At 39.4% G+C, this 24,470-nt stretch overlaps 1 protein-coding gene across 1 annotated transcript in view; it reads left to right on the forward strand.

Annotated features, from left to right (window-relative positions):
- The window catches only part of SKAP2 (src kinase associated phosphoprotein 2), a 128,835-nt gene that overhangs the window by 97,979 nt on the left and 6,386 nt on the right, over positions 1–24,470 (forward strand). Inside the window, exons 10-11 of the mRNA XM_063128905.1 lie at positions 5,918–6,004; positions 14,518–14,630. Of these exons, the coding sequence (XP_062984975.1) occupies positions 5,918–6,004; positions 14,518–14,630 (200 nt within the window). The remainder of the gene's footprint in view (positions 1–5,917; positions 6,005–14,517; positions 14,631–24,470) is intronic.

Consider the following 24,470-nt stretch of genomic DNA (forward strand, 5'->3'; position numbering starts at 1 on the left):
TGTACACTGATGGTGCTATATAAATAAATAATAATAATAATAATAAGCTTTTCCTTAATATGCAGCCTTGAATCTCTGTTTTTGCTTCTTTAAAATTTTGTTTTAACTGTTTTATTCTGTTTTTATTTTCATTTTATCTTGTACACCGTTCCTAAATTTTTCAACGGGGAGTGGTATATAAATATTCTAAATAAATAAATAATAAATAAAATTCAAACCAGTGACAATTAATTGAATATTTATTCAAAATCCAATTACATTTTTTTAGTTTATTCAATTAAACATAATTGATGAACTTGATCCAGTGATAACATCTTTTCAAAGTCTGATAGCAAGAATATTAGATATCACATTTAGTAACTAGGGTAGAGTACCTCACTATTCTGTAAATTCTTAATGTGATGGATGGGCTTGATGAAGTGATACTAGTTTCCCAATGTCTGGTTTAAAGTCACTTAACATGAGTCTTAAATCACCATGTTCAGTAATCTGGAGTCGATTTCTTTGCTTGGAGAGAAGTAGGCAGACCACACTAAAACCACATTCCACCAAATATGATGTTGGAAATGCAACCAGGAGCTTCTGAACCACTCTCCATAGTGCCGGATAGCGACCAGAAATTTCCTTCTGTAACCAAAACTCCTGGTACGATTTCTTAAACTTTGGCTTCAGCTCAATGTCATTTTGTAGCTCAGTTTGCCCCTTTAAATGGGAATCACTTGCCGAGGGAAGGAGGGAAAAGAGAGCGAACGCCTCTGTTTTGCAGCCAGCGGGGCAGGGCACACCAAGCAGGATATGTCTCTTCATTAGCGTTTTGGTGCTTTTGAAACATTTCAATTCACCGTTAAAAGGACTCTTCTTAAACGGTATTAATACATGTGTGGATTCTTCCCCTATATGGCTTGGGACCACACTACCTTCTCCCATAAAAATGTCCCTGGGCTTTAAGACCTTCTGGAGAGGCGCTTCTCAGAAAAGACCACCTCGAGCGCCCCCCTGCCGCCCCCATGCCTCTTAGCGGCCCCTGCCACCCCTTGCCTCTTAATGCCCCCCTATGCAATCCCACCCACCCCAATGGGGCAGTACCGCCAACTTTGGGAACCACTGATCTAAAGATTGACTATTTCTGCATTTCCTTTCCTTGCCAAGTGTAAAAGCAAGTCAGCCTGATGTCAGCACCCAGCTTGATTGGGCAGATGCCAGGACCCATCGTGTCCATTGCCAGCTGCCTCATTTAAAAAATATCACCCATCCTAGAGAAGTGTTGGATGTGCAGCAACCACAGCTCACTTAATGCCCCTAGACCTCGCCCCCAATGCACAGGTCATATTGTACAATACAATGATATGGGGCAGAAAATTCTCCAATGTATTTTTCCGTGGAAAATTTTCCGTTCCCTACGTTCGTTAGTAACAAGGAACCGATGCCGATTGCCATTGCAATATTAAGCAAGCTTGGCCATTTCCAAATTGTAATTAATCTTTTCCAGGTGATTATCCCTAGCACGTATGTGAGAGAATACATGTATGTCTCAGTTGGAGCTATGCTCACTGTTTGCCTCTGGCAGGTCCCCTTTCCTACTTGCTAGTGCTGTGAGGGCGGTGTGGAGGGAAGCACTGAGCACCTTGTTCAGGTCTCCATCAGAACTGGCCCAGGCCCTGCAGTGAATATCTTCAAATCCTTCTTGTGTTCTAAAAGATGGGTCAGCCTGTTCTATTTCCAAACAAAAACTCCATAGTTCTTAACATGCTGAGAATTACAAGTATTCGCTTCAGCATGCTACACGCATGAAACTGTTGTCAAATGCATATTTCTTACGCAAATTGGTCCCCAGTAATTTTGGCTGATCAAATTGTATTCCAATGATCCTTCTAATGGAATTGGAATAATAACTTCACACTTTGAAGAGTTCCATGGTGCAGCTGAAAGGCATGTAAATACAAGCTGCTTACTTGCAAGGAGCTTCCAGATTTGCAACGTGATTGCTATGGAAACCACATAATGAAAACCTTATAACCATCTGTGTAGTTTGATGGATTTTACTGCATACCTCAGCTGTTTTTGTTTACTGTTATTAAAGTATTGAGGAGAATATATTAACCCACAGACTGTTGTTATTTGAGGTATTAATTAATATTGCACAATGACATGGTGTCTCTTAACTAATGTAGTACAATAGAGTGCTTGTTATTATTAACCGTGTTATTAATAGGGGCTAATGTAGGTATCTTTGTAATGAATACCAAAGCTTTGGGAGGAGGGTGAGGTAGATTGCTTACTTTAATACATATTTATCTTGGTGATTACCTGTCTTACGGCAGACGTGCACTACAGAAACTTAAATTGCACAGATTTTTATATCTATCTCATTTGAATTTTTCCTCTAGGTCACTGTACTTGCCTTGTATCCGGTTGAGGTTTGCATAGAAATGTCATCATTTTTGTCCCTGCTGTTTACAATTTCTTATGTCTGTCTGTCTGTCTGTCTGTCTCTCTCTCTCTCTCTCTCTCTCACACACACACACACACAAATATAGAAGATGTAGTCCATGAAAGCTTATGCCACACTAAGTCTGTTTGTCTTTTAAAGTCCCGGAAGATCTTTTAAAATTTTATCTTTATCTATAACCACTAATTATAAGCCTTCTCAGGTAGATCTCTCTCTCTCTCTCTTTATGTATGCACACATGCATCCTTACATTACTCTGGCAGTACCCATGCATATCAATGTAGATGGAGTGGGGGAGGATCTGAAAAATGGATGTGAGATCTGAAAAATGTTCACTGATTCTTAATAAGTTGCTTAGGGTATCAGGGAGAAAACAGCACTAGAGCGGGGAGTTTTGGGAAGAGTAGCCTTCTTAGTTAACTAAACTCAAATATCACCTCCTTCTACTCTTTCCCAGAACTGGTGAAGGGTAAACTGGAGAGCTACTGGCTACCATTGCCTTGAATATCACAATAAAATAGTTTGACATTGTCCTAGCGGCAATAGCTTTGTTTTGCAATGTTCTGCTTATTATTACATGATTATGCAGTGTAACATAATTAGGAATATGATGCCCAGTGGGAAGGAGAGGCGACATGAATGTTTTTTCCTAGGATATGAGCCGCAGGATGAGAGTGCCTCCTGGTGCTTCTGACAGTATATAGAAAGGCATTTTTTTCTTTGTTTGTGTGCTGCTATTAGCTTTGCTAATAGGTGGCAACAGGAAACAGCATTGCTGTTCAGCATTTCCACAGCACTGCCCTGTGTATGAAGTGATGTCACTATATTTGTACAAAAAACTTATCTGGTAGGCTGTGAGGCAGTACACCTGCCTTGGATCACCCCATGGAGTTGACAAGTTGGGTTTCCCGCAGCCAAATTCAACATATTGCCCCCAACTGATGCTCACACAAGCTACTAGCTGTTAAATGAAATTTAAAAGGAGAATATCATGTATTACCCTTCCCAATACTGTTACACAACAGATTTATCCATGTCAGCTTTCTTTTATGTTGGCTTCAGGCCATCCATTGTGTTTCAGCCACCGTCCTCTAGTTGCTAATTGTGAGGACAGAAAAAAAGGAGAAACAGGTTCTCAGGGTGCAATGAATCCTTTATTTCAAAGGTGCAATTGCTACAGCCTGTCTATGATTTTTGAAAAGCATCATGTAACAGGCCTCTAACAGGGCCATTGTGGGACAGGAAGTTTGAAGTCGTCCTCTACATTGTAGGGAACACTTCACAAGCATGGAACATGCCTAAGCACATGTGTAATGTCATTGCTATTAAACCTCTGCTCATCGATTTGGAATAAGGAGTTATCAATATGCCATTCCAATTCCAGTTTTCATCCTCAGTCAATCCAGGAGTAATGTTCTCCACCTTGAAACATCCCTTCTTATCTTTCTGCTCTTAACTCTTTTTATACCTTTGATCTTCACTCCTCGCATACTATGCTTCTGACCCGCCCGAGGTTTTTCTGTTCTCTCGCTCAAATTCATCCATTCTCTCTAGCTGCTCCATATTCCTGGAACTGCCTGCCAGAGCATCTGTAGACTGCTCCTCAAATCTCAGTTTTTAAGACTGATTTGAAAACTTTTCTGTTTTTTAAAGCTTTTGGTATTTCTCCTTGAAAATTGGGTGCTACCTTTACTCTCCCCCTTTTTTCCAATTTAAATTTTTACCTTTTAAAGTTTTATTTAGAAATTATGTTGACATTTCTGGATTGTGAGTCATTTGAGCAGGGCATTGTTTTATTGTTTTGCTCTCTGTACAGTGCCATGAACAGTTATGGCACTTTATAAATGATGATGATGATGATGATGATGATGATGATGATGATGATGATACCTGGTCACTGTGATTTGGGGAATGAAGTTTAACAAACTGCATTTGGGCCTAATGTTGTGATCATAGCTGAGTCCTCCTTGAGATTTGAATTAGATGGAGTGCTTTGGAGTGATGTATTCTTGCACCTAAAGCATTTTGTACATGGTCTATGTGTACTATTGGAGTCAGTGTCACTCCAGGAAACCCAGCCTGAGGTTTACCCAAGAATGGCATCTATCTATCTATCTATCTATCGATCGATCGATCGATCGATCTATTTATCTATCTATCTGGCTTATCCAAAATGTAGTTGATAGAAGGAACGTAGGAAATGATAATCCATAGTTACTAGGTAATGGTGACTTCAAGGATTGAGTGCTACAATGCTCTCTATGTGGGCTGCCTTTGAAGAGAATTCGGAAGCTGCAGTTGCACTTCCCTGTGACTCCAGCAATATATAAATGAAATCACCAGTGGGTTTTGTTAAGGATAGTGGTTCATGGGGTTTCCTATGCTACTGCTGCTATCAGTTTCCGGAGGGAACTTTCTAGTGGTCTGAACACCCCTGTGCTTCTGCCAATTTGGATATTATCGGAGTAGACTCTGGTATTGCCACAATTTAGCAGCCAAATTGCACTGGTAATGTATGAATTGGGTCTTAATAATGCAAAAAGGAGTAAAAAATTTTGAACTGCTGTGTTTTTAGTACCTGTCAAGCCTTTCAGGATTTATATTTTTATGTGCAAATGTTAGCTCACATTGACTTCACTGTGTAATCTTTATGTGGTGAACATTTTTAATATAAATATGGTGATAACAACAACAGGGAGAACTCTTAAGTTTCAAGAGTATCACCTTGACGCAGGGCTGGTCCTCCCATGGAGCAGAGTGAAGTGACTTCTTCAGGCACTATCATGGGTAGATGAAGTCACGAATTGGTGCCTGAATGGTGTAGCAAGACGTTTAAGAAGTGTTGGTCCTGGCAGGGGAGCAGGGGCTGTTGGAAAAACTCCTCAAGAGCAAGCAGTTTTTAGAAGCTTCCCAGTAGAAACAGTAGGATCCAACAGGGGCACTATTTGGGCTCCACACCAGGCAACAGAATATTTTGGGCCAGCACTCCCTTGGTGTGCTATTCAGGTGAGGGTGAATTTAAAGTGAAATGGTGGCCTTGGGAATAATAATGTGGGGAAAGTCACCTTGTTAAACAACTTAAGTACATTAAAACCTAATGCGAGAATTGGAACTAAAAAGACCAATTGGAAACTCCACAGTGACAGGCTAGAATCCTATACGCACTAACCAGGAAGTCACTCCCAGTAGATGTGCATAGGATTGCACTGTCAGTTACTTTTTCTTTCCTTTGGAGAACTTAGATGAGTCTAAAAACACTAGGTATATTTCTAGTTCAAAATGTAGGTGTTTGTTTTTAAGGGGGACATCCTAAGTTTTCAACACTATTTCAAACTGCTGACGGTGCTGGGCACTTGGCCTCTCTGGGAGGCAAAATTTACGCCACGTAAACCTCTTTTTTCTAGAGTGCTGTGGGCTATAATTGTTACAGACTAACATGTTTGTTGAACATATCACTTGTATCTGCAGAAGAAGAAGCAACACCAGCACCCATCATGCCAGCAAAGAGTGAAGAACCAAGGAAACAGAGCCAGGAGATTGTTAGCAATGTTTCAGGTACGTTGTATGCTTTGCCTGTATTGTGTCTCCATTGCTTTGCATTGACCCTGTTCACATGACACGCTAAGCCACGGTGGTTAAGCATTTTGAGCTAAACATTATGGCTTAGCGTGTTGTATGTACCATGACTTAGCATGTTGTGTGAAGCATTCCTAAGCATGGCGGCTACGTAACCATGGTTTAAACACGCTCACTAACCATTTGCTGTAAAAGGGTTAGCAGCCCAACCATGGTAGCGTGTCGTCTGAACTGGCCCAATGTCTTTTCAGTGTCTGCCTTCCCCCTAGCACAAAGAAAAGGTCTGAAGTTCCAGGAAGTTTAACTGATTTGTTATGGGAGCAAAAGGGACTGGGGAGGGAGCACACTGAATAGCGCCATTTAGGATGCATGAAAATCGCTTGAGAAGGATTTATAAAGTAAGCCAATTTATACAAGGTATTCCTTCCTGAATTACTTTGTAATGACTCAATTAGCTTTCATTTCTTCACAAAGGAGATTTAGCTGCATAAATTAGCTTATCATCATTGAGGAAGTGTCACTGCTAAAGGACAGTTTATAGATACAACATGCAGTTGCTGTCAAACCTATAAGAATGTAATATAGACATCTGTGTATACTTTGTGCTTGAGCAGAACAGACTTCTGTCATTCAGAGACTAACAGGGGACAACAAGTTTCCCAGGGGACCAGCAATGTAGACGTCTCTGAAAAGGTCATCTTGACACAGGCTCTGACGATCGACCCGCAGCTCTGTCTTCTTTGATAAAAATCAGATAAACTTAAGACCACTAATTGATCTGCAGCCTGTTTAAATGTTGGCCATGCATATCTTCATTGCATATGATTATACCCCAGAAAGCAAATGAACTGGGCTAAGAAATGCCAGCGTCCGATGAAAGCAGAAGCAAAGGTGGCGGCAGCATAAAAATCAGAAAAGGACAGCCGTGCCCAAGACGTGCGGTGAAGAAGCGTCTGCCTCGGTTTTGTGTTGGCAATTTGCCCTTGTGCTAATTAACACTGGGTTTTGAAGGGGGTGGGAGGAACTGAATGCAGACACAAAACCCTTGGATGAGAACAGTTTTTCTTGCTCATCTTAAAAAGCATATTAACATCTACTTTAGAAACTTAATTTCTTGATGCACTCTGGCTACGTTTTTGACTTGGACAGCCAGCACTTGTTCCTTATTGGGACATCCCTTTACACCCCAGAACTAGCTGAACAAGCGGTGCCCTGTTGTAACCATGCCCTACAAAGGAATGAACCTTGGGTTATCTTTCCCGTCATACTCACTCCACATCATTCTTCCACTGCTGTCAGAGAGAGGGTGGATGAGGAGTGTGTTCAGGAAATGTCTTTGGGATGCCCTTCCTCTTAAAGCGTGTGGAGAGGAAACAGGCCTGATTTCCGGCCTGTCACAGGAAACTATATGAACAGGTTGTTGTAGACAGTTTGGGTTTGCGTTCGCTGCAGAGGAAGCAAAGATTTGAGTCATCAGATGTTGTCCTCAAGAGTGGACTTCCACAAAACAAGCATTGAATAACATTTCTCAGTGTAAACTTGGCGACAGAGTCACTGAAGCTTTTTAGTGACTATATTGAATATGTGCCCAAAGTACTATGATAACAGCCAGCCCCATTTCAAGGGTTTTACCCTTAAAGGTGGCCTTAAAATTTTAAATATATCAATTATAAAGTGCACACCAGAGTCTTTGGAAAACTATAACTAAAAGCCACTTGCAGCCTAATTGCATGGTAATTCATGGCAATTACTCCCTATGTGGAATGGGAAGGTCAGTGCAGCTTGAACTAGGCAAGGTTCTCCAAGATCCACCTCAAAGCTTGCCTCATTCCTATTCCCAAATGTGAGATTTATTGTTTGAATGGGAAGAGTGTACGTCTTGGTGCACTTTTTTTTTAAGTGTGCACACAAATGTATTCCCCCCCCATTGACTAACACGTGAAAATGTTTACTTTTTTCCCCTAAATGCATATTTTAAAAGTGTACAATTTTCTCACAAATTCATTTTTTGAACGTGATCACAAGCTCGGGAATATGTGAGCTTTGCCTGAAAAAAATGTATTTTCTTTGGGAGTAGCGAGCAGGGCTAGTTCTGACATTTAATGAACTGAACTGAAATTTCTAGTCTAGTATCCTGCTTTTGGCTTTTGCCGGGCAGATGGCTCCAAGAATCTCAGGAGTACTATTTATTTATTTATTAATTTATTTATTACATTTATATACCACCCCACAGCCGAAGCTCTCTGGGCGGTTTACAACAATTAAAAATAGTAAACATTAAAAGTATACAAAAATTAAAAAAACATAAAAACAGTATAAAAACAACAGTATCCATTTAAAAACAACAATTCTGGGGTCCATTGAAAACAAACTTAACGTTGTTAAATGCTGTTAAAATGCCTGGGAGAAGAGAAAAGTCTTGACCTGGCGCCGAAAAGATAACGTTGGCGCCAGGCGAGCCTCATCGGGAAGATCATTCCACAGTTGGGGGGCAACCACTGAGAAGGCAACCACTATGTGTTGTATTCAGTTGCAAACTGCTTCTGAAACAGAGGTTCCTCACACAAATCTAACTGCCTTAAAGTCAGCTGTCTGAGGGAAGAAATGTGTGGCAGAAGGAGCCTTCCAGGCCTTGTCATTATCTGATCCAGTCCTGAATTGTCTGAAATGACTCCTTTTCTGTTGTCTCCCGTGAATCTTTTTGTGCCTATCACCCCCCACCCCATGTTCTTCTGTTATGGGAAGAGGAGAAAAAGTTGTCTCTGTCCGCTTTTCCACACCACACATCATTTTATAAACTTCTATCATAACTTTCTCCTCCTGCAAACTAAATAGTTCCAAACACGTTAGCCCTTCCTCCCAGGAAATAATTCCTGTATAAACAGGAGCATTACTTTCTTCAATGCTAAGCCTGTAAAGAGTGGGAACTTGAATCTTTTTTAAGTGATTGCCATTTTCAACTTTCAAACATCCTTAAAATGTTTATACCCACATCAGAAATTGCACAACGGATCCAGAGTGGCCATTTCTCCCAGCAGCTGTGGTCTGGAATTCATGCAAATCCTATGCAAATTATGGCTATTGCATATAAATAATATACAACCTAGCTCATGTTTCTAGCATACTCAGTGTTGAAAAAGTGACCTGTCCCTGTCGTAAAATATGAACGTTTTTCTTCGTTAGCATGGTCTTAAATTTTTATGAGCTGACCTATAAATTTAAGTACGCTTCATACAATATCCTTGAAATAAAGCACCATAATAATTATCCCCTGACGTGAAATTCATTCCAAGCAATGGCTTTAACACTTTAGCATGGCAGTGACCTCTGATCTTCTCAGGATAGTTAAATGTGTAATGCTAGAAGTTTGTTTGTTATGTAGAGTAGGGAGTTGACAAAGAGTATTTCTGCCTTACTAGGGATCACATGACATGAACTTCTTCTAACCTTACTTAAGAATGTAAGATGTTTTTCACATTAAACGTCTTCGTCCCCCTCCCAACAATAATATACACAGAGACTTCAATTTGCAGACCTGGATGACTTGAGCAACTAAGCAGCATATGTTTTAGACTTAGCACAAGTTATTCCTTACCCATATTGCACTTTCCTCATGGACAGATGTGTTTTGGATATGTATTGATGTAAAAGGCTCTTTCTTTCTTCACATACCTTCTTTTCGTATTCAAGAATCTGAGACTACAATCCTATACAGACCAACCTGGGAGTAAATGTCATTGAATTCAATACTTCTATTAAATGTACACATAAGATGTCAAACTTGTTAAAGTTATTAAGACTGTAATTCAAACAGCCACACAGCTATTACCTCTCTCTCTCTCTCTCTCTCTCACACACACACACACACGCACGTGCGCGCGCGCGCACACACACACACACACACACACACACAGAGGCCTTTTTATTTAAATTATTTTTAGTTCCCCTCTCAGAGTAGAGTTCTCCCAAGGTGGTTTTTGACACATTTTGTCTCCACATTTGCCAAGCTATGACTCTGATACAATTCAGGTTGTGGACAGCAGCTTTTACATTCTTAATAGTACAATTCTTATGGTATTTACCCCAGTAAAGTTAGCTATGAGGGTAGATGACATTGTTAAAAATAAACCACTTCATTAGTAGCTTTAAATGTGTTGTGTACAAAATCATATTAAAGTGTTTACAACAATCATACCTTCTATAAGATTGTACAAATATGAAATTGTAAAAAAAAAACAGAATTATAAAGCAGCAGTTAATATGTACATATCATTAGATTGATGGAGCTGGGCTTACATTGATACCTGTGCTTTGATTTCAGGTAAGTGACTTGTATGGTATGGTGCCCTTTTAGGGTTCTCCAAATGTATGCAGCCTTCTTTGCATATTATGCAGATCCCTTGTCAATTATGCAAACCCAGCATTTTCCATCAATTGCTCTTGGCTCATACCGCAGAATTTGGGAAAGAAACAGTGGAAAGATTCCTGATGCCAGAAAAGAATCTCACACACAGACACTGCTCTGCCTGTCTTTCTTTCTCCAAGTCTGAAGCCAAACTTGAATGACTCTGGAGATCCTTGAACAGCATTTCCTGCAAGGTTTGTTTTGTTTAATAGGAGTTGCAGTGCTGGAGCACAGGGATTAGCACTTTCGCGTGCACCATTTCCCCAATTTAAAATGGTTCCCAAAGCTGGCTTTTTCCCAACAGTGCAAAACGTACCGGGATCATATGGTTATCTTTTCAGTTGAGGAAATTAATGAGGGTTAAAACAGGTAAACCCCTCCTCTAACACTACAGCCCAAGGATGGGGGTGGGGGATGGGGGCTGCAGATGCTTTTAATACTTTCTTTTAAAAAAAATATATGCAGGAGATCCTGTTTTTTGATGTCTTGTACCACATCTAGGTTGGCTTTGAGAGCATAGCAAAACATGTTGGATATCAATATGGAAGACTGCTGTGTCCCACAGTCCCTGCTTCTGTTGTGGTAACAACACATGGCTTAGAAATTCTTTGTAGGAGGAATCGCTCATGGTTTTTCTCCCAGATGTCAAAGCCATGGCAGTTGTGTCCCCAAAACAAAGGATCCCTCCTTTATCTTATGCAGTTTAACGTTGATTAAAAGAAGATGGAATAGTCACAAGCCAGAGAAATACTATTTAGACCGCAATCTTTCTTTGGAGTAAGTCATGTTGATTTGAAATCACATTAAAATAAACTAGGAACGAATCAGCTTGATTTACAGATTTTTTTTCTTTAAAAAGAATGAGCTAAGTCCCTCCTTTTCTAAGTCAAGTCAGTTCTGCTATCCATCCATTTCTCATAATTCTTCAACCTGTATCAGTATGACATGTTACAAGCTACACCCTATCAACAATTCCCAGAAAAAATGTACATTTTATCGGAAAAAAAATGGTGAACCATCTTAACCCTGTTACAGTGGCTTTGGAGAACTTTGACCAAACTCTTCTGTATGAACCATAATATAAAGTATCTGCCCATGTCAATATAGATCTGACTATTTAGTTCTACACATAAGTGACACACTGAAAGTGCATTATATATTATTGTATATGGGGCCACCTATGCACATGATGCTTCTCTCTACTTCCCATTAACATTGATTGGAGTTACTCTAAGCACATTATTTTTACTTACTTTTCTCCCTTGCCTTTCCATCCAGTTCTGGTTCGCCAAGATGGCTATATATAAAACTCCATAGAAAATCATTTTGAAAACATTTCTTTGAAACCCATTGTGACTATACAGAATGCAGCCTCTAAAAACCTTAATCCCCTGGGGCCTGATGAAACAGGGTAGTCTCCACATATCCTGAAGGCTAGAATGGATCCACCAGTGCCCGTGTCAGAGGTGAGAGAATTCCCAAATAGTGGAAAGGCCCTGCTCCTTGTGGTTGCCAAACAAGACCACAGAAGGATAAATGCTGCATGGATAAACAATAATTCCACTCTTTGAAGAAGTTTGAAGTTACACTATTATTTGCTAGCAGGTCTTATTTGACATTCAAGAGCTGATGGTCATTGGGAAAGTCCTTCTCTTTGTTTCAGGCACACAGTCTCTAATCTCGAATGATGGACAGTATTCTGTATGTACAGTATCTCCAGGTCTAGGAAGAGGGTGGAAGGTCTCTTTAGAGCTTCAGGGACCCATATTTCTGGATCGATTCGGGGAACAATATCAAATACAAAAATACTATAAAATACATAAAACTGATTTAAAACATATAAAACTAATACATTGTTAAAATAACAGCCAGACACCTTAAAATTCGAGTGGGTAGGCCTGCCAAGTAATTTCTTCTTTTCTTGGAAGTCATAGGTGTTCATGCACAGTCCCCTTTCGCCCTCTCCACCTGTGCACTCTCTGTTTCTGCTTTAGCTTGTTATATTGTCCTGTTCCCTTCACAGCTTTCTACCACTATCTCAGTTGTGTTTCTGTCCTTTATTTCCCTGCCTCCATAAGCTCACCTGCAAGTCAGAAAGATCCCTAATTGCTTCTAGAACATAGGAAGGTGCATTATTAGTCCATCTAGGTCACTCCTGTCTATGGGGACTGGCAGCAGCTCTCCAGGATTTGGGGCAGAGTTTTTCTCAGCTCTACCCAGGGTTGCCAGGGATTGAACCTGCGACCTTTTGCATGCAAAACCTGCACTACAGCCCTTCCCCATATATTTTTGGGGGGGGGACAGAGGGCATATCGCAGAGACTCTAAAACACTGCAGTGAATAAATGTAAGATAATAAATCTGAGCATTATTAAGCTGTTACTTTCTTTTTAAGTCCCTGTTTTATCATAGCTATGGCATGTGAGTGGTGGGTGGGATAGAGACTGGATCCAACGAAGCAGATTTTTCCTACTTTTATCACCTGTTTATATATCCTAATGAAATATGAACTCATGTATATGATATGGATATTTAACATGGGATGAGCAAATTGCTTGCCAAAGGAAGATGTTGCCAACTTAAACTGTGCATGCACAATCCCATCCTGAGTGCCCTCTAGTGTTAAACAATAGAAATTAATCCATTTCTTTTTAGAAAGCATGAAGCCTTTAAGGCATGCTGTGAAAATGTAAGTTTTGCCTTGGGTTGAATGCAGGTTAGTGAAATATCTGCCTATGACTTTCCATGAACTGCAGTGAATGTAGTATGTGGAGTTTATCTAGCATCGTACTACTTTCGAAAGCAGTGAAATTTAAAGGTTTTGAGGGGCTCAATGCAGATAATCCTTACAATTAGAAGACTGTATTATTTCCTAAAATACTGTATCCCCACCTTTGCACTTGGTCAGGACTTTGCAGATGTAATGCATTTTAACTATATGATATTATGCAGAAAGGCACAGAAAATGATTTGGTGTTCTTAACATGAAAACATTGCTGGCATGTTTTGTAGATAAGCAGTATGGCCATTTGTCTCTTTTATAAGAAAATGAAAGTGTTCTCTCTTAAGCCAATCAGTTTGGGCATTTTTATCTCTGAATTAAAAGATGCAGAGGATGATGAGTACATTTGCATCTAGTCTGGTTCGTGTAAACATAATGTAGCTGTTCGTTTCATGAGGTTCACTTGCATTCTTTCTGGGTTAAGTCAGCCAATTCACTTCTTGCAGAACTGAACATGGAAAGTAGTTTGCCATGGGCACAGAAGCTTCCAATGTATTTCAGCTGTGTTGAGCTCTGTGCTCCAGTAAACGCTTCTCTGTATGGTAAGCATATGACAAAGCATTTATTACTCTGTTATGGTGGCATTACAGAGCAAACAGTGCTAAAATAATCAATCAGTTAATGGTCTGTATGGCAGTTTGAATGTAACACATTCGTTGTGCTTATGTTCTTAGAAAGATGAGTTTATGGCTACGGTGTGTGTTGCATATTTAGCTAGAACCTAATGTCCTAAGCTGGTGCTGGCATTTTTTTAAAAATACAGCTTCAGCAAGGCTACCTCTACAGTTATGACAATCTTTCAGCTTTCGCTCTCAAAAAGTGATGGGGGGAAACAAAAAAGTTTGATTTTTTTTTTTCAAGACAGAAGTGCTTTCTTTCTTTCTTTCTTTCTTTCTTTCTTTCTTTCTTTCTTGTCGTGTAGTCACAGGTTTTCTTAATGTCAGCTGCAATTTTATCCCCCCTTCTTTTGGATGGGAGGTGAAAATGCACGCTGCTTGCTTGAAATCAAGTAGCAAAGCTATGATGCACAACTCTGTACTGCATTTTGAGAGCTTGTAGCTACATGTTCTTTGAAAAAGCATGTTTGGAGCCTAGAAGAAATGGAATTTGTTTTTCATCTCTTCTGGAGTGCTTACATGAGGAATTGATGAGCAGGGCTGGACTCCCTAGGTTGTTGTTTTTTTTAAGTTGGAAAATTATCTTCACCAGATCTTTCTTTCTGTGGCAACGTATTTGTAACCTTGATAACAAAGCCCCCAATCACATATGCTGACAAATCTAATGTATGCACCTTTTTCTTCCCCAGGCAATAAAAAACCCGATTATGTTAATTTCTATCAAGGTTTGTGGGACTGTACTGGAGATGTTCCTGATGAGCTGACATTCAAACGTGGTGACATTATCTACGTTCTCAGCAAGGTATTGTATCCTACAGAGAATAGATAGGTATTGCAGGGTGGGCAGGGGGGAGGATAGTTGAATTAAAGAAAAACACAGGAAAGCAAAAAAGCATGCAGCCTTTGAGGGTGTGGGGAAATTGGCATTTCCTTTACATCTTTCGTATTCAATCAGAAGTTCCTTGCACATTAATTATTTTGTCAATTGAATGTAATCACATTTGAAGTGTTATTGTGCAACAGGAATTGTCTTTAAAGTATGTTTATCTCTGCTTGAAATCTTGGCTACCCGCCGCTAAGGAACTTCCCTCAGAGACAATGCACTTACCGCATGTAAAATTTAGCCTTGTCAACTACTGAATAGTGTGTGTGCGTTGTGTTTGTTTTACTTCCTCTTCCTTGGCACTTGTATATGCGGGTTTTTGAATTTTCTGAATAGCTTTCATATCACAGTTCAGCCTCAAGAGCAGCCAGAGAGAGAGAGAGACAGACAGACAGACTTAGGTGCATGTCTATGTTGGTGTTCTGACACATTAAATTGACCACACCACTTTCTTATTTCTTTTCTGTTAACTACTGCATTTTTCTTCATTTCTTGAAGAAGGCAGAATTCTGCACCACAGCAATTCAATCAAGTGTCAGACTTAAACCTCCATGTTTACCACATCAGTGGCACAAACAGAAGAAACACCTACAACTCCCAGCATCCCCCATTGTAAAATCCCTTTATTTTTCAATGAACGACACCTTTATCTGGATGTAATCCCCACTGAACTCAGAAGGACTAACTCTGGAGTAGATACACATAGGATTGTGCTGTTAGCCTCACTTAGGGTGCTTCCACAAGGTGCCATTTCCCCCCCCCCCCCGCCATGATTGTGTATACCCTTTGCAGAACCTGTTCAGTTCTTGTCATAGAAAAACTAGAGGGCAACCCTGTCCTTGAACCACTCCCACAAACTGGAAGCCTGACAGCACTCTGAGCATTTACTTATTCATTCCCATCACTGGTAGAACTGGCAGGCAAATGTTGTCATGGAGTACTCCTGTCCCATGCCTTTTCTCATCAGCAAGGTGCAAAGTATCATTAAATCAATTTAATCACAGCTAGAAACAATCATACAAGTCATTTTGCTAATTTGTCTATGTACTTCTTCTGTTTCATTATAAATTTAACAAATACATAAATCATGATTCCTAATATCACTGTATTCCTAATCTTTAGCTTGCCTCTCCTCATAACACTCCTATGAGGTAGGTCATTCCCTTTCCCATTTTCCAGATGGAGAACTGGACCTACCCTAATGTGTCCCCGGCACAGCAGGAATTGGAACCCAGACTCCTAGGTCCAGACCCAGCATTCCCCCACCATTCTTGCATTACTAAACACGGCAGACAACTTCTGGGTCTATAGCCATAGAGTGCAATCCCATGCATATTTAGTTGGAGCTAAGTCCTATTATATTCAATATACTGTTATTTTGTAACACAATAGACTGTATTACTATTCTTTTCACTTAACTGTGTAAGCTAAGAGCTAATCCAATTTCCTATAATGTATTAAGCTCCTAAAATTCTTTAACTACTCCTATACGGTATACCCGTATTACATCTGGCTTTTTAATGATCAGATTTATGGCTCATTTGACCCACAACTGAAAGCATGAGGTAAAGTTAATCTTTCCCTTGACCTCCATCCTACATGTTACTTTGCTTTATGTGCATTTTGGTCCTTGGCTTTAGATTTTGGTCTGTTGTATCTAGGACAGATGTATGGACATTTTCTGCTCGGGAATAATTTTTTCTCCAAACCTGCCAAGAAATTTAGTTGAAATTCAACCCATTTTCAGTTAGACTGTTGCAATTTTTTCTGCAAAATGAGGTCTCCTGTCAAAACCGAGTTTAGGGACTCTGGAAAGTAAAATGCCAGGAAATAATCTATCTGGACCTTCTCTGAGCAAGGACTGTCTTAATGTTTCTAGCCAGACAAAGAGTTTGTTAAGAATACAATCAAAGTAAAATATAATCTAGAGCTTCCTAAACTTGAGGACTTGAACAAATAATTTTTAACTCTGTAAATTAATGATTCAGCTTTATGTCGCTTGGATGTTTCTTGGGCTTTTTTTTTTTTTTTAACCCAACACATTTTTTACACCATCTAGCGGTTGAAAATGAGAGATGCAGGTGTTGAGAGACACCTAATATGTGCTGTCCCAAAATGGTGTCATAAATTCAACTTCAGCTTGATCTTAGCTATTGCTTATTACATTCTGATCATATATCAACTCCCCATTGACATTAATCCTGAGGAAATCTTATTCTGTTGATAAGGAATTAAGCATAAGTATTATATGTTGTAGGAAGCATGCAATATGAGAGAAAAGATAAAGTACTTGTGCAGGCACAAAACATTATTTTAATGGGGCAAATTTAAATAACAGTAGTGCAAGTTACATTGAAAGCAGCTAAAACATATCCTTGGAGCTCCTGTCAATAATATCTTTGTGAGGGGTTCTGTACAAAACAATACTAGCAGTTTTATGTATTTTTCTTCCCACGTATCAGCAGATTCATTCTTTCTCCAAAACACTTCTTAGTATTGAATAGAATGGCACTTTGTTTACAAAACCAGTAGAAGTTTAGGCAGGTTTTACAATAATCATTTACAACATTTGAGTAGCTTTAATGTATGCCTCTATTTGGGAATCTAGCTGCCCATATCCCATTGCAGATGGTGGCAACTGCATGCATAGAACTGGACACAAAACATGTATTAAGTAGTTTGCAGTATTGCAGAGCTTCATATGCTGTTTAGTGCTGTAATACTACACACAAAGATTTTCTTGGCAGCAACTGGACATTTCAAACTTGCCTTTTGTGTTCCAAATCCTAGAGACGTGTACATGAAGCGTCAATTATATTTTGCTGTTTCTTATGTTCTGTTATATTTTTGGCAGATGGAAAATTTACAGGGATTATAGTCCTTGACTGCCATTTAAAGGGGGAAAATGATAATAGCAATAATAAATAAGAACAAAGGGACTGCACATAAATTTCCAGCTCCTAGGCCTCACACCAAAAACTGTTCTTCTGAATACCTGCTTGCTGTGTTACTAGTTTATTCTTTTAGTATGTTTTATCCTGGCTTTTATGCAAGAATAGTCTTCAGTTGATTCCCCATGTAATAAAACACCAACATTTTGTAGCGCACCAAGAAATTTAACTTGACAGGAATAGTGATTCTGAAAAAATAAAAAGTAACCATATTTTAAAAGATAGCTACAGAGGAATCTGATACATAAAGGATTTTTTTTCCTACTTCTTGCTAAATTTTAAATACAGTGTTAAATTAGAACGGGGGGCACAAAAACCCTACAGATAAATACCATAATTTTTAGTTGTTCTTATGCACTCTAGAAATTAGGATTTTTAAGAACAAAAAAACAAAAACAATGATTAGTGTTAAGCTTTTTAAAAAAGTAAATGTGGGTGCAAGAGGCAACCAATTTAAAATCCAGGTTCTGTTGTTTCACTAACTGTGAGCTCCTTATTTTTCTGGATTATGGCTATTCTGCAGTATGTAAACTTTTAATTTTCATTGTGGTTAGAGGCTTCCTGGGGATGGGGAGCATTAACTTGTGATGTGATGATTTCAGATTGTAAAATTGCACAATTTCATATGCTGGATTCAAATTATTATGACTCTGTACTGAGTATATTATTAGGTCCTTTCATTCTTCTTATCACAGAAATCTAGATTCAGGCAATTGGCTTATGACCATATATTCTGCCAACCAGACTTTGATTCTCGTATTTTGAGAGCAATAGATAACATTTTCTGGAATGATGTGTATCATACCTCAGAGAGTATGGGAGTAACTATGCTCATTTTCTGTTTCTAATTCAGCATGTGCCAGTACAATACAAGGCTGTTCCAAAAAATTAAGTAACTCTTTACTTGAGCACCTATGGAGCTTTTGATACATATAAAATATGTTCAGAATTGTATTATTATGATTATTAAGTAGAAATATATGATAATGATCAGAGTAGCTTTGAGAAAAAGAAAATACATTTCTCAAATCTTAACCAAAAAAATTGTCCAGCAAGAAAACAAAAAATTAAAGAAATGTACAACTGGCAGTATGTCAAACCAGGTTTCCCTTGCAGAATAGATGACATAATGCCAGTTGTCCACTTATCTTTGGAGTACGTTTGTAGCTTTTGTATTTAATCAACTAATTTTGGGATAAAGACATAGTAATTATCTAGTGGGATACTACTAACACACACAGTTTTAAGTAGTATTAAATTGCTTACCAGTTTGAAATTGTACATCCCCATGATACAGAAAGAGACAACAATGAAAGTATAACTGTAAAACAATCTTCTCCAACTCAGTACCATCTAGGTGTGTTGGACTACAACTCCGATCATCTCCAGCCATTGGCTGTGTTGACTGGGTGATGGGAGTTGTAGTCCAACGTATCTGAAGGACACTAGGTTGGGGAGACTGTTGTAAAAGATAATTTCAGTTTATACTAATGTGTTTGATGTACCAAATGCAGATTAGGTTTGGAGTGACTCAGTGGACGTGTTCAGACAACACACTAAGCCATAGTTGGGCTGCTAACCTTTTTTCAGCAAATGGTTACTATGTGGCCACCAGGGTTAGGAATGGTTCACATGACACACTAAGCCATAATGTTTAATACAAAATGCTTAACCACCATGGCTTAGTGTGTCACCTGAACAGGGTCTGTATTTAAATAGTTTTACACAAATCAAACTAACACAGAGCCACTGTGTGTCATTGAGTAGAGTTTCTATCGGACCCAGATTCATGTTCCTGCTCCATGCATTTGTGGAGTGTTTTGTGTTACAATCTCTCTGTTCCCCATACGTTTTTAAAAACAGTAATCTACTTTTCATGGGCTGTTGTGAGGTTGAATGAAATAATGGCTGTAAATCACCTGAATGTAGTCTTGAGCATTTAGAGCCAATTCAAATTCAGTGGATTAGAGCCAGATTAAGTAACAGTGCAATAGTATGTATATTTACTCAGATGTTCCATTGTGTTGAATGGGGGCTTACTCCCTAGTACAGCCTTCTTCAAGATCATTTGATGCTCCCCAGATAATTTGGATTACAAATCCCATCAACCCCATCCAACATGGCCAATGTTCAGGAAATTTGGTGGTTGTAATCCAAAACATGACGAGGGCATTAGGGTGGGGGAGGCTGCCCCAAGCGTGTTGTGCTTTAGTTTTATTTATTTATTTATTTATTACATTTTTATACCGCCCAATAGCCGAAGCTCTCTGGGCGGTTCACAAAAATTAAAACCACAAAAAACATCCAACAGGTTAAAAACACAATTACGAAATGCAGTATAAAAAGCGCAACCAGGATAAAACCACACAGCAAAGTTGATTATAAGATTAAAATACAGAGTTAAAACAGTAAAATTTAAATTTAAGTTAAAATTAAGTGTTAAAATACTGAGTGAATAAAAAGGTCTTCAGCTGGCGACGAAAGCAGTACAGTGTAGGCGCCAGGCAGACCTCTCTGGGGAGCTCGTTCCACAACCGGGGTGCCACAGCGGAGAAAGCCCTCCTCCTAGTAGCCACCTGCCTCACTTCCTTTGGCAGGGGCTCACGGAGAAGGGCCCCTGTAGATGATCTTAAGGTCCGGGTAGGTACATATGGGAGGAGGCGTTTCATTAAAATCAACGGAACAAGTTAGTCATGACTAATTTAGTAGTAAACCAAATGAGACTAAAGCATGACTAACTTGGTGTGGGTCTGACCCGTTGTGACTGATGGAATACAGTCCTCTTATAGGGCTGTACCATCAGAGATGCATGTTGGAGACTGCTTGTTTGAAAGATCACTCTGTAATATGGGAAGTTTACAAATCAAGGAGAAGCCTTGCAGCTCTTTCTCTGGTATGGGCTTTCCAAATGCAGGGTGGGTAGGAAATGGATGGGTTGGTTCACTCTCTGGTGTTACAGTTTTGTGACCAGATGTTTGAGTCATAGAATCAATGAGATGAAAGGATCAAAAAGGCAATCTAGTCCAATCCTTTGGCCAAAAGTCATCTCCCCACTCACCCCACCACCCACCAGGGCTACACAGATCATTCCATGTAATTCTGACCATGGGATAGCTTGAAATACAAACTGGGTACATTTGCACTGACTTAGCTGCCTACAACTTTAGCAATAATGATTCAGTAATACGAATGTTACCTCGCACAGTTTGTTATTCAGTTGCCTTATGAATACCTAAACACCCTCACATCTGTCTAACATTATTATTACATAGGCAGATGACAGTGCCTAGTGCTTCTGGAACAAATCTTCCAAAGGGCCCCAACTCATTTTATCTGCTGTGTCAGGGTCTTCATTGTCCACTTTGAGCAGGGGTGGAGAACTTGTGGCCCTCTGGATGTTTTGGAGTCTAACTTCGGCCATCCTTGACTCTTTGACCAGCCTGGCTACGGCTGATGGGAGTTGGAGTCCAACAGCATCTGGAGGGACACTGGGTTCCCAACCTCAAGGTAAAGCAAATAAGTCTGCATTCTTTGTTAACAAGTTGATTAAAAGGTTTACCATATTCAACCAAATGAACTATATACTTTTCTTCACCTTTAATTAGAAATTTGGTTTCCATTTGGCCTTCAGTTTCTGTTACACTACAGAAGCACATGCCTTTTCAACCCATCCCTGACTACCTTATTATTAATGAGATTATGAAGTTTGGGATTTAAGCTGCCATAGCTGTGTACAGGCCTGCACCCAAAACCTCTTGCATAAACCAGGTACTTGCACAATCAAAATGGCCTGCTAGATTACAAAGCCTTCTTGGAAAGGTGACTAGATGAAATTTGGGTTCCTGCCAGTTGTTTCTTAAACTCTTACTTCCAAAGAGTTGAGTCCGGATGTAATCATACTTAGAGCAGACCTATCAAAATAAATGGGGTGTAACTAAATTAGTTATGACTAACTTAAGCTCCCTTGATTTCAGTGGGTCTATAAGTATGACTAAGTCTGGATCCAACCACCCAAATTTGAAAGCATTTGCTTGCTTTCCCTCCCTTCACTTCTCCCAAAGATACCCAGGTTTGCCTTTAAGCAATCCATTATGTGGCTCTTTAATTTCTTTGGAGTGTTATTTTCATACAATAAAGCATTACAGTGCTCCTGGATCTTGATAGCATTTCTACAGAGGGAGAAAGAAGCTTTGTGTTAGTAATTACCTAACATTGTCAGGAGCTGACTGCAGGCCTCTTTCTAGTGATAACAGAATAACCACATAATGTAGCTTTATAGCGCATGATTAATAGAAAATAATTACACATCCTACAAAGGAATGCAATATTTCTTATAAATTGACTGGAATGGTTTCCTGCAGATTAAAGGACTCTTCATTATTTTATCAGACTCTCTGAAGTAGAGTCAATTGCGAAAGCTAAAGCTGACGGGAAGAATACACAGTGTACCTAAATATACAAGGAAGTGCCAGATAGTAGGCTTAGTCATACCTGAATAAGGTATATAAATAGCAGCCAACACCTGAGGCTTCCATTTTCCACTAAAATTAAATACTTGGTTGATTGATACACTGTCTGTTTGTTAGCTGCAGAACAGAGACATGACTTTTTCATTCTAGAGACCCTACTCTGAAAAGAGCATTTTCTGCAGATGCCAATGATAGAAGTAATCTTTGCGATCTCTTAAATGACTTGCTGCATTTAAAGAGCTGTTCCCATGTATAAATTATTTTGTCACTTAGTATTTCATTGTGAGAAATAGTTACATTTGTATCTTATATCTGTAGTATGATACTATAACCCTTTCTTTAATTGATTTGATGTTTTAAACAAATTAAATATATAAGCAAATGAATGGGAGCTTTTGGTTTTTTAAAGCAACTAGAACAGCTTTCCATAACCTGGTGCCCTCCAGATGTATTGGACTACAGTGCTATAGTTCCCAGCCATCATGCTTGCTGGGAATTATCAGAGTTGTAGCCCAACGCATCTGGAGTGCACCAGGTTAGGCAACATTGATCTAGAATATAGGCATTGCCCTAATGTTTATATTTCCCTAAGAGGTGAATCTTAAGTTTTATTTATTTATTCTGTACATGGTGTCACTACAATAGCTAGCATATTATTCTCAAGGTAGGCTCAATCAATTGCATTTTATTGTCACTGTAAATAATGTATCCATAACAGCACACTAAGAGCAGGATCAAATTGGCTTTTGTGTGCATATGAAAGTTAGAAGCATTTTAAGGAAGAACTGTAAATACATTAACTAGTTAAAAGGAATTTCTCTACCATGATAACTGTAACCTAAGGTTAAAGCATTCCATTCCCAATAAAGCAGGTTTGTGTTTTCATTCCTCCTTGCTTATACTACAGATGCTTTCACTGGGATTCATGTTGCTCATGAGGCTCATACCAAGAACAGTAATGATAAAGTAAAAGCATCTGGGTTGCCGACTTGCCCTTCTCTCTATTCTAATGTCTGCAGCCAATCCATAAATTATCTTCCTAGACTGTTACATCATCATCCACTTTATCTTAACATTTCGCTTTACACAAGTGCATTAAACTGTATATTCCTAAATAGCAAGAAATTGAGAGTTTTGGTGGGGGGGGAGGTGTGTGTGTGTGTGTGTGTGTGTGTGTGTGTGTGTGTGTGTGTGTTTTATTTGATTGGAGGCTTCTGAAGTAGTTTTTCCGAAGTGCGTGTGGCTTCCAAGTTCGCAAAATGTCAGCATGGAATATTTCCACTCTGTAATTTAGCACAGTGCTTTTATTCTCTGCCATTAGTCATAAAAGCCTCTAATGATCACTTAACTAAAGCAGCTCTCCGCAAACCTCACATTGTTTGCTCTCGGTCTCATCTAAGAGCATTTTCTCCATCTGACATTCAAAAAGTGGTGGTGGGTGTTTTTCTTCTACTGCTTCTTTTCTTTCTCCCCGTTTTGGAAAGCTTTCTTGGCAAGCTTCCTCTAGCACAGGTGAGGGCTGGCATCATGAGTGATTACTTGCTCTTTAAATCTGTGGAGACATAGATTGTGTATTTAAGCAGGCTAATGTGGGATAAAACATGTGTTTATTAAACAAACACACACAGCTGGAGCATCTGAACCCCTGGTGAGACAGCAAGCGCCTCTTGCCTTTAAGGGTTTTGGCCCCAGAACAATAATTCCAGCAGGCATAATGCTCCTCCTGGCTGGCAAAGTGGCCCAATTGCGCTATGCTCTGATGAACCAGCATCATTCACTGCAATGGGAGACAGGGGGAATTGCACTTCTTCCTTGGAGCTCCTCTCGGTTCCCTGTAGGCATCTGATTTTGAATGCAGAGCTTGGCCATGCTTCTTGTTGTAGGTGTTCAGCTAAATGACTGTGTTTAGCATATCTCGTGGCTTTTACAGCCTCTCTCATGTTTTTAATATCCTACAGGAGAAGTCAGATGGTGTGTGGGTATGTGTGTGTGTGTGTGGGTATGTGTGTGTTTTAACTAAGATTGCACCCATCACAAAAATTCAGCCATCTTGTTTGTGTTTGGGTGTAGCTGTACAAGAGTTTCTGCTGCTTCCAGGCTGATGAACATTGGTGCCAAATTAGAAGTCCTTGAAAAAGGAAATGGCGTAGCATGCTTCAGGAAGAAAGGCACATTTTGGACTGTCTGAACAGATGGGAGATGAAGATAGTGAGGGAGGGAGTGTAGGCTGTGAGGCTAATAGATGTGGCATGAGAGAATCACATCATTTGAAGAAAGCCCTTAAAGGGATGGGAGTAATTTTGGTGCTTTGCAGTTTCCATTCTCCTAAAAGCTCTAGA

Source organism: Elgaria multicarinata, chromosome 1 (assembly GCF_023053635.1).
Source record: "Elgaria multicarinata webbii isolate HBS135686 ecotype San Diego chromosome 1, rElgMul1.1.pri, whole genome shotgun sequence".
Lineage (NCBI taxonomy): Eukaryota > Metazoa > Chordata > Lepidosauria > Squamata > Anguidae > Elgaria > Elgaria multicarinata.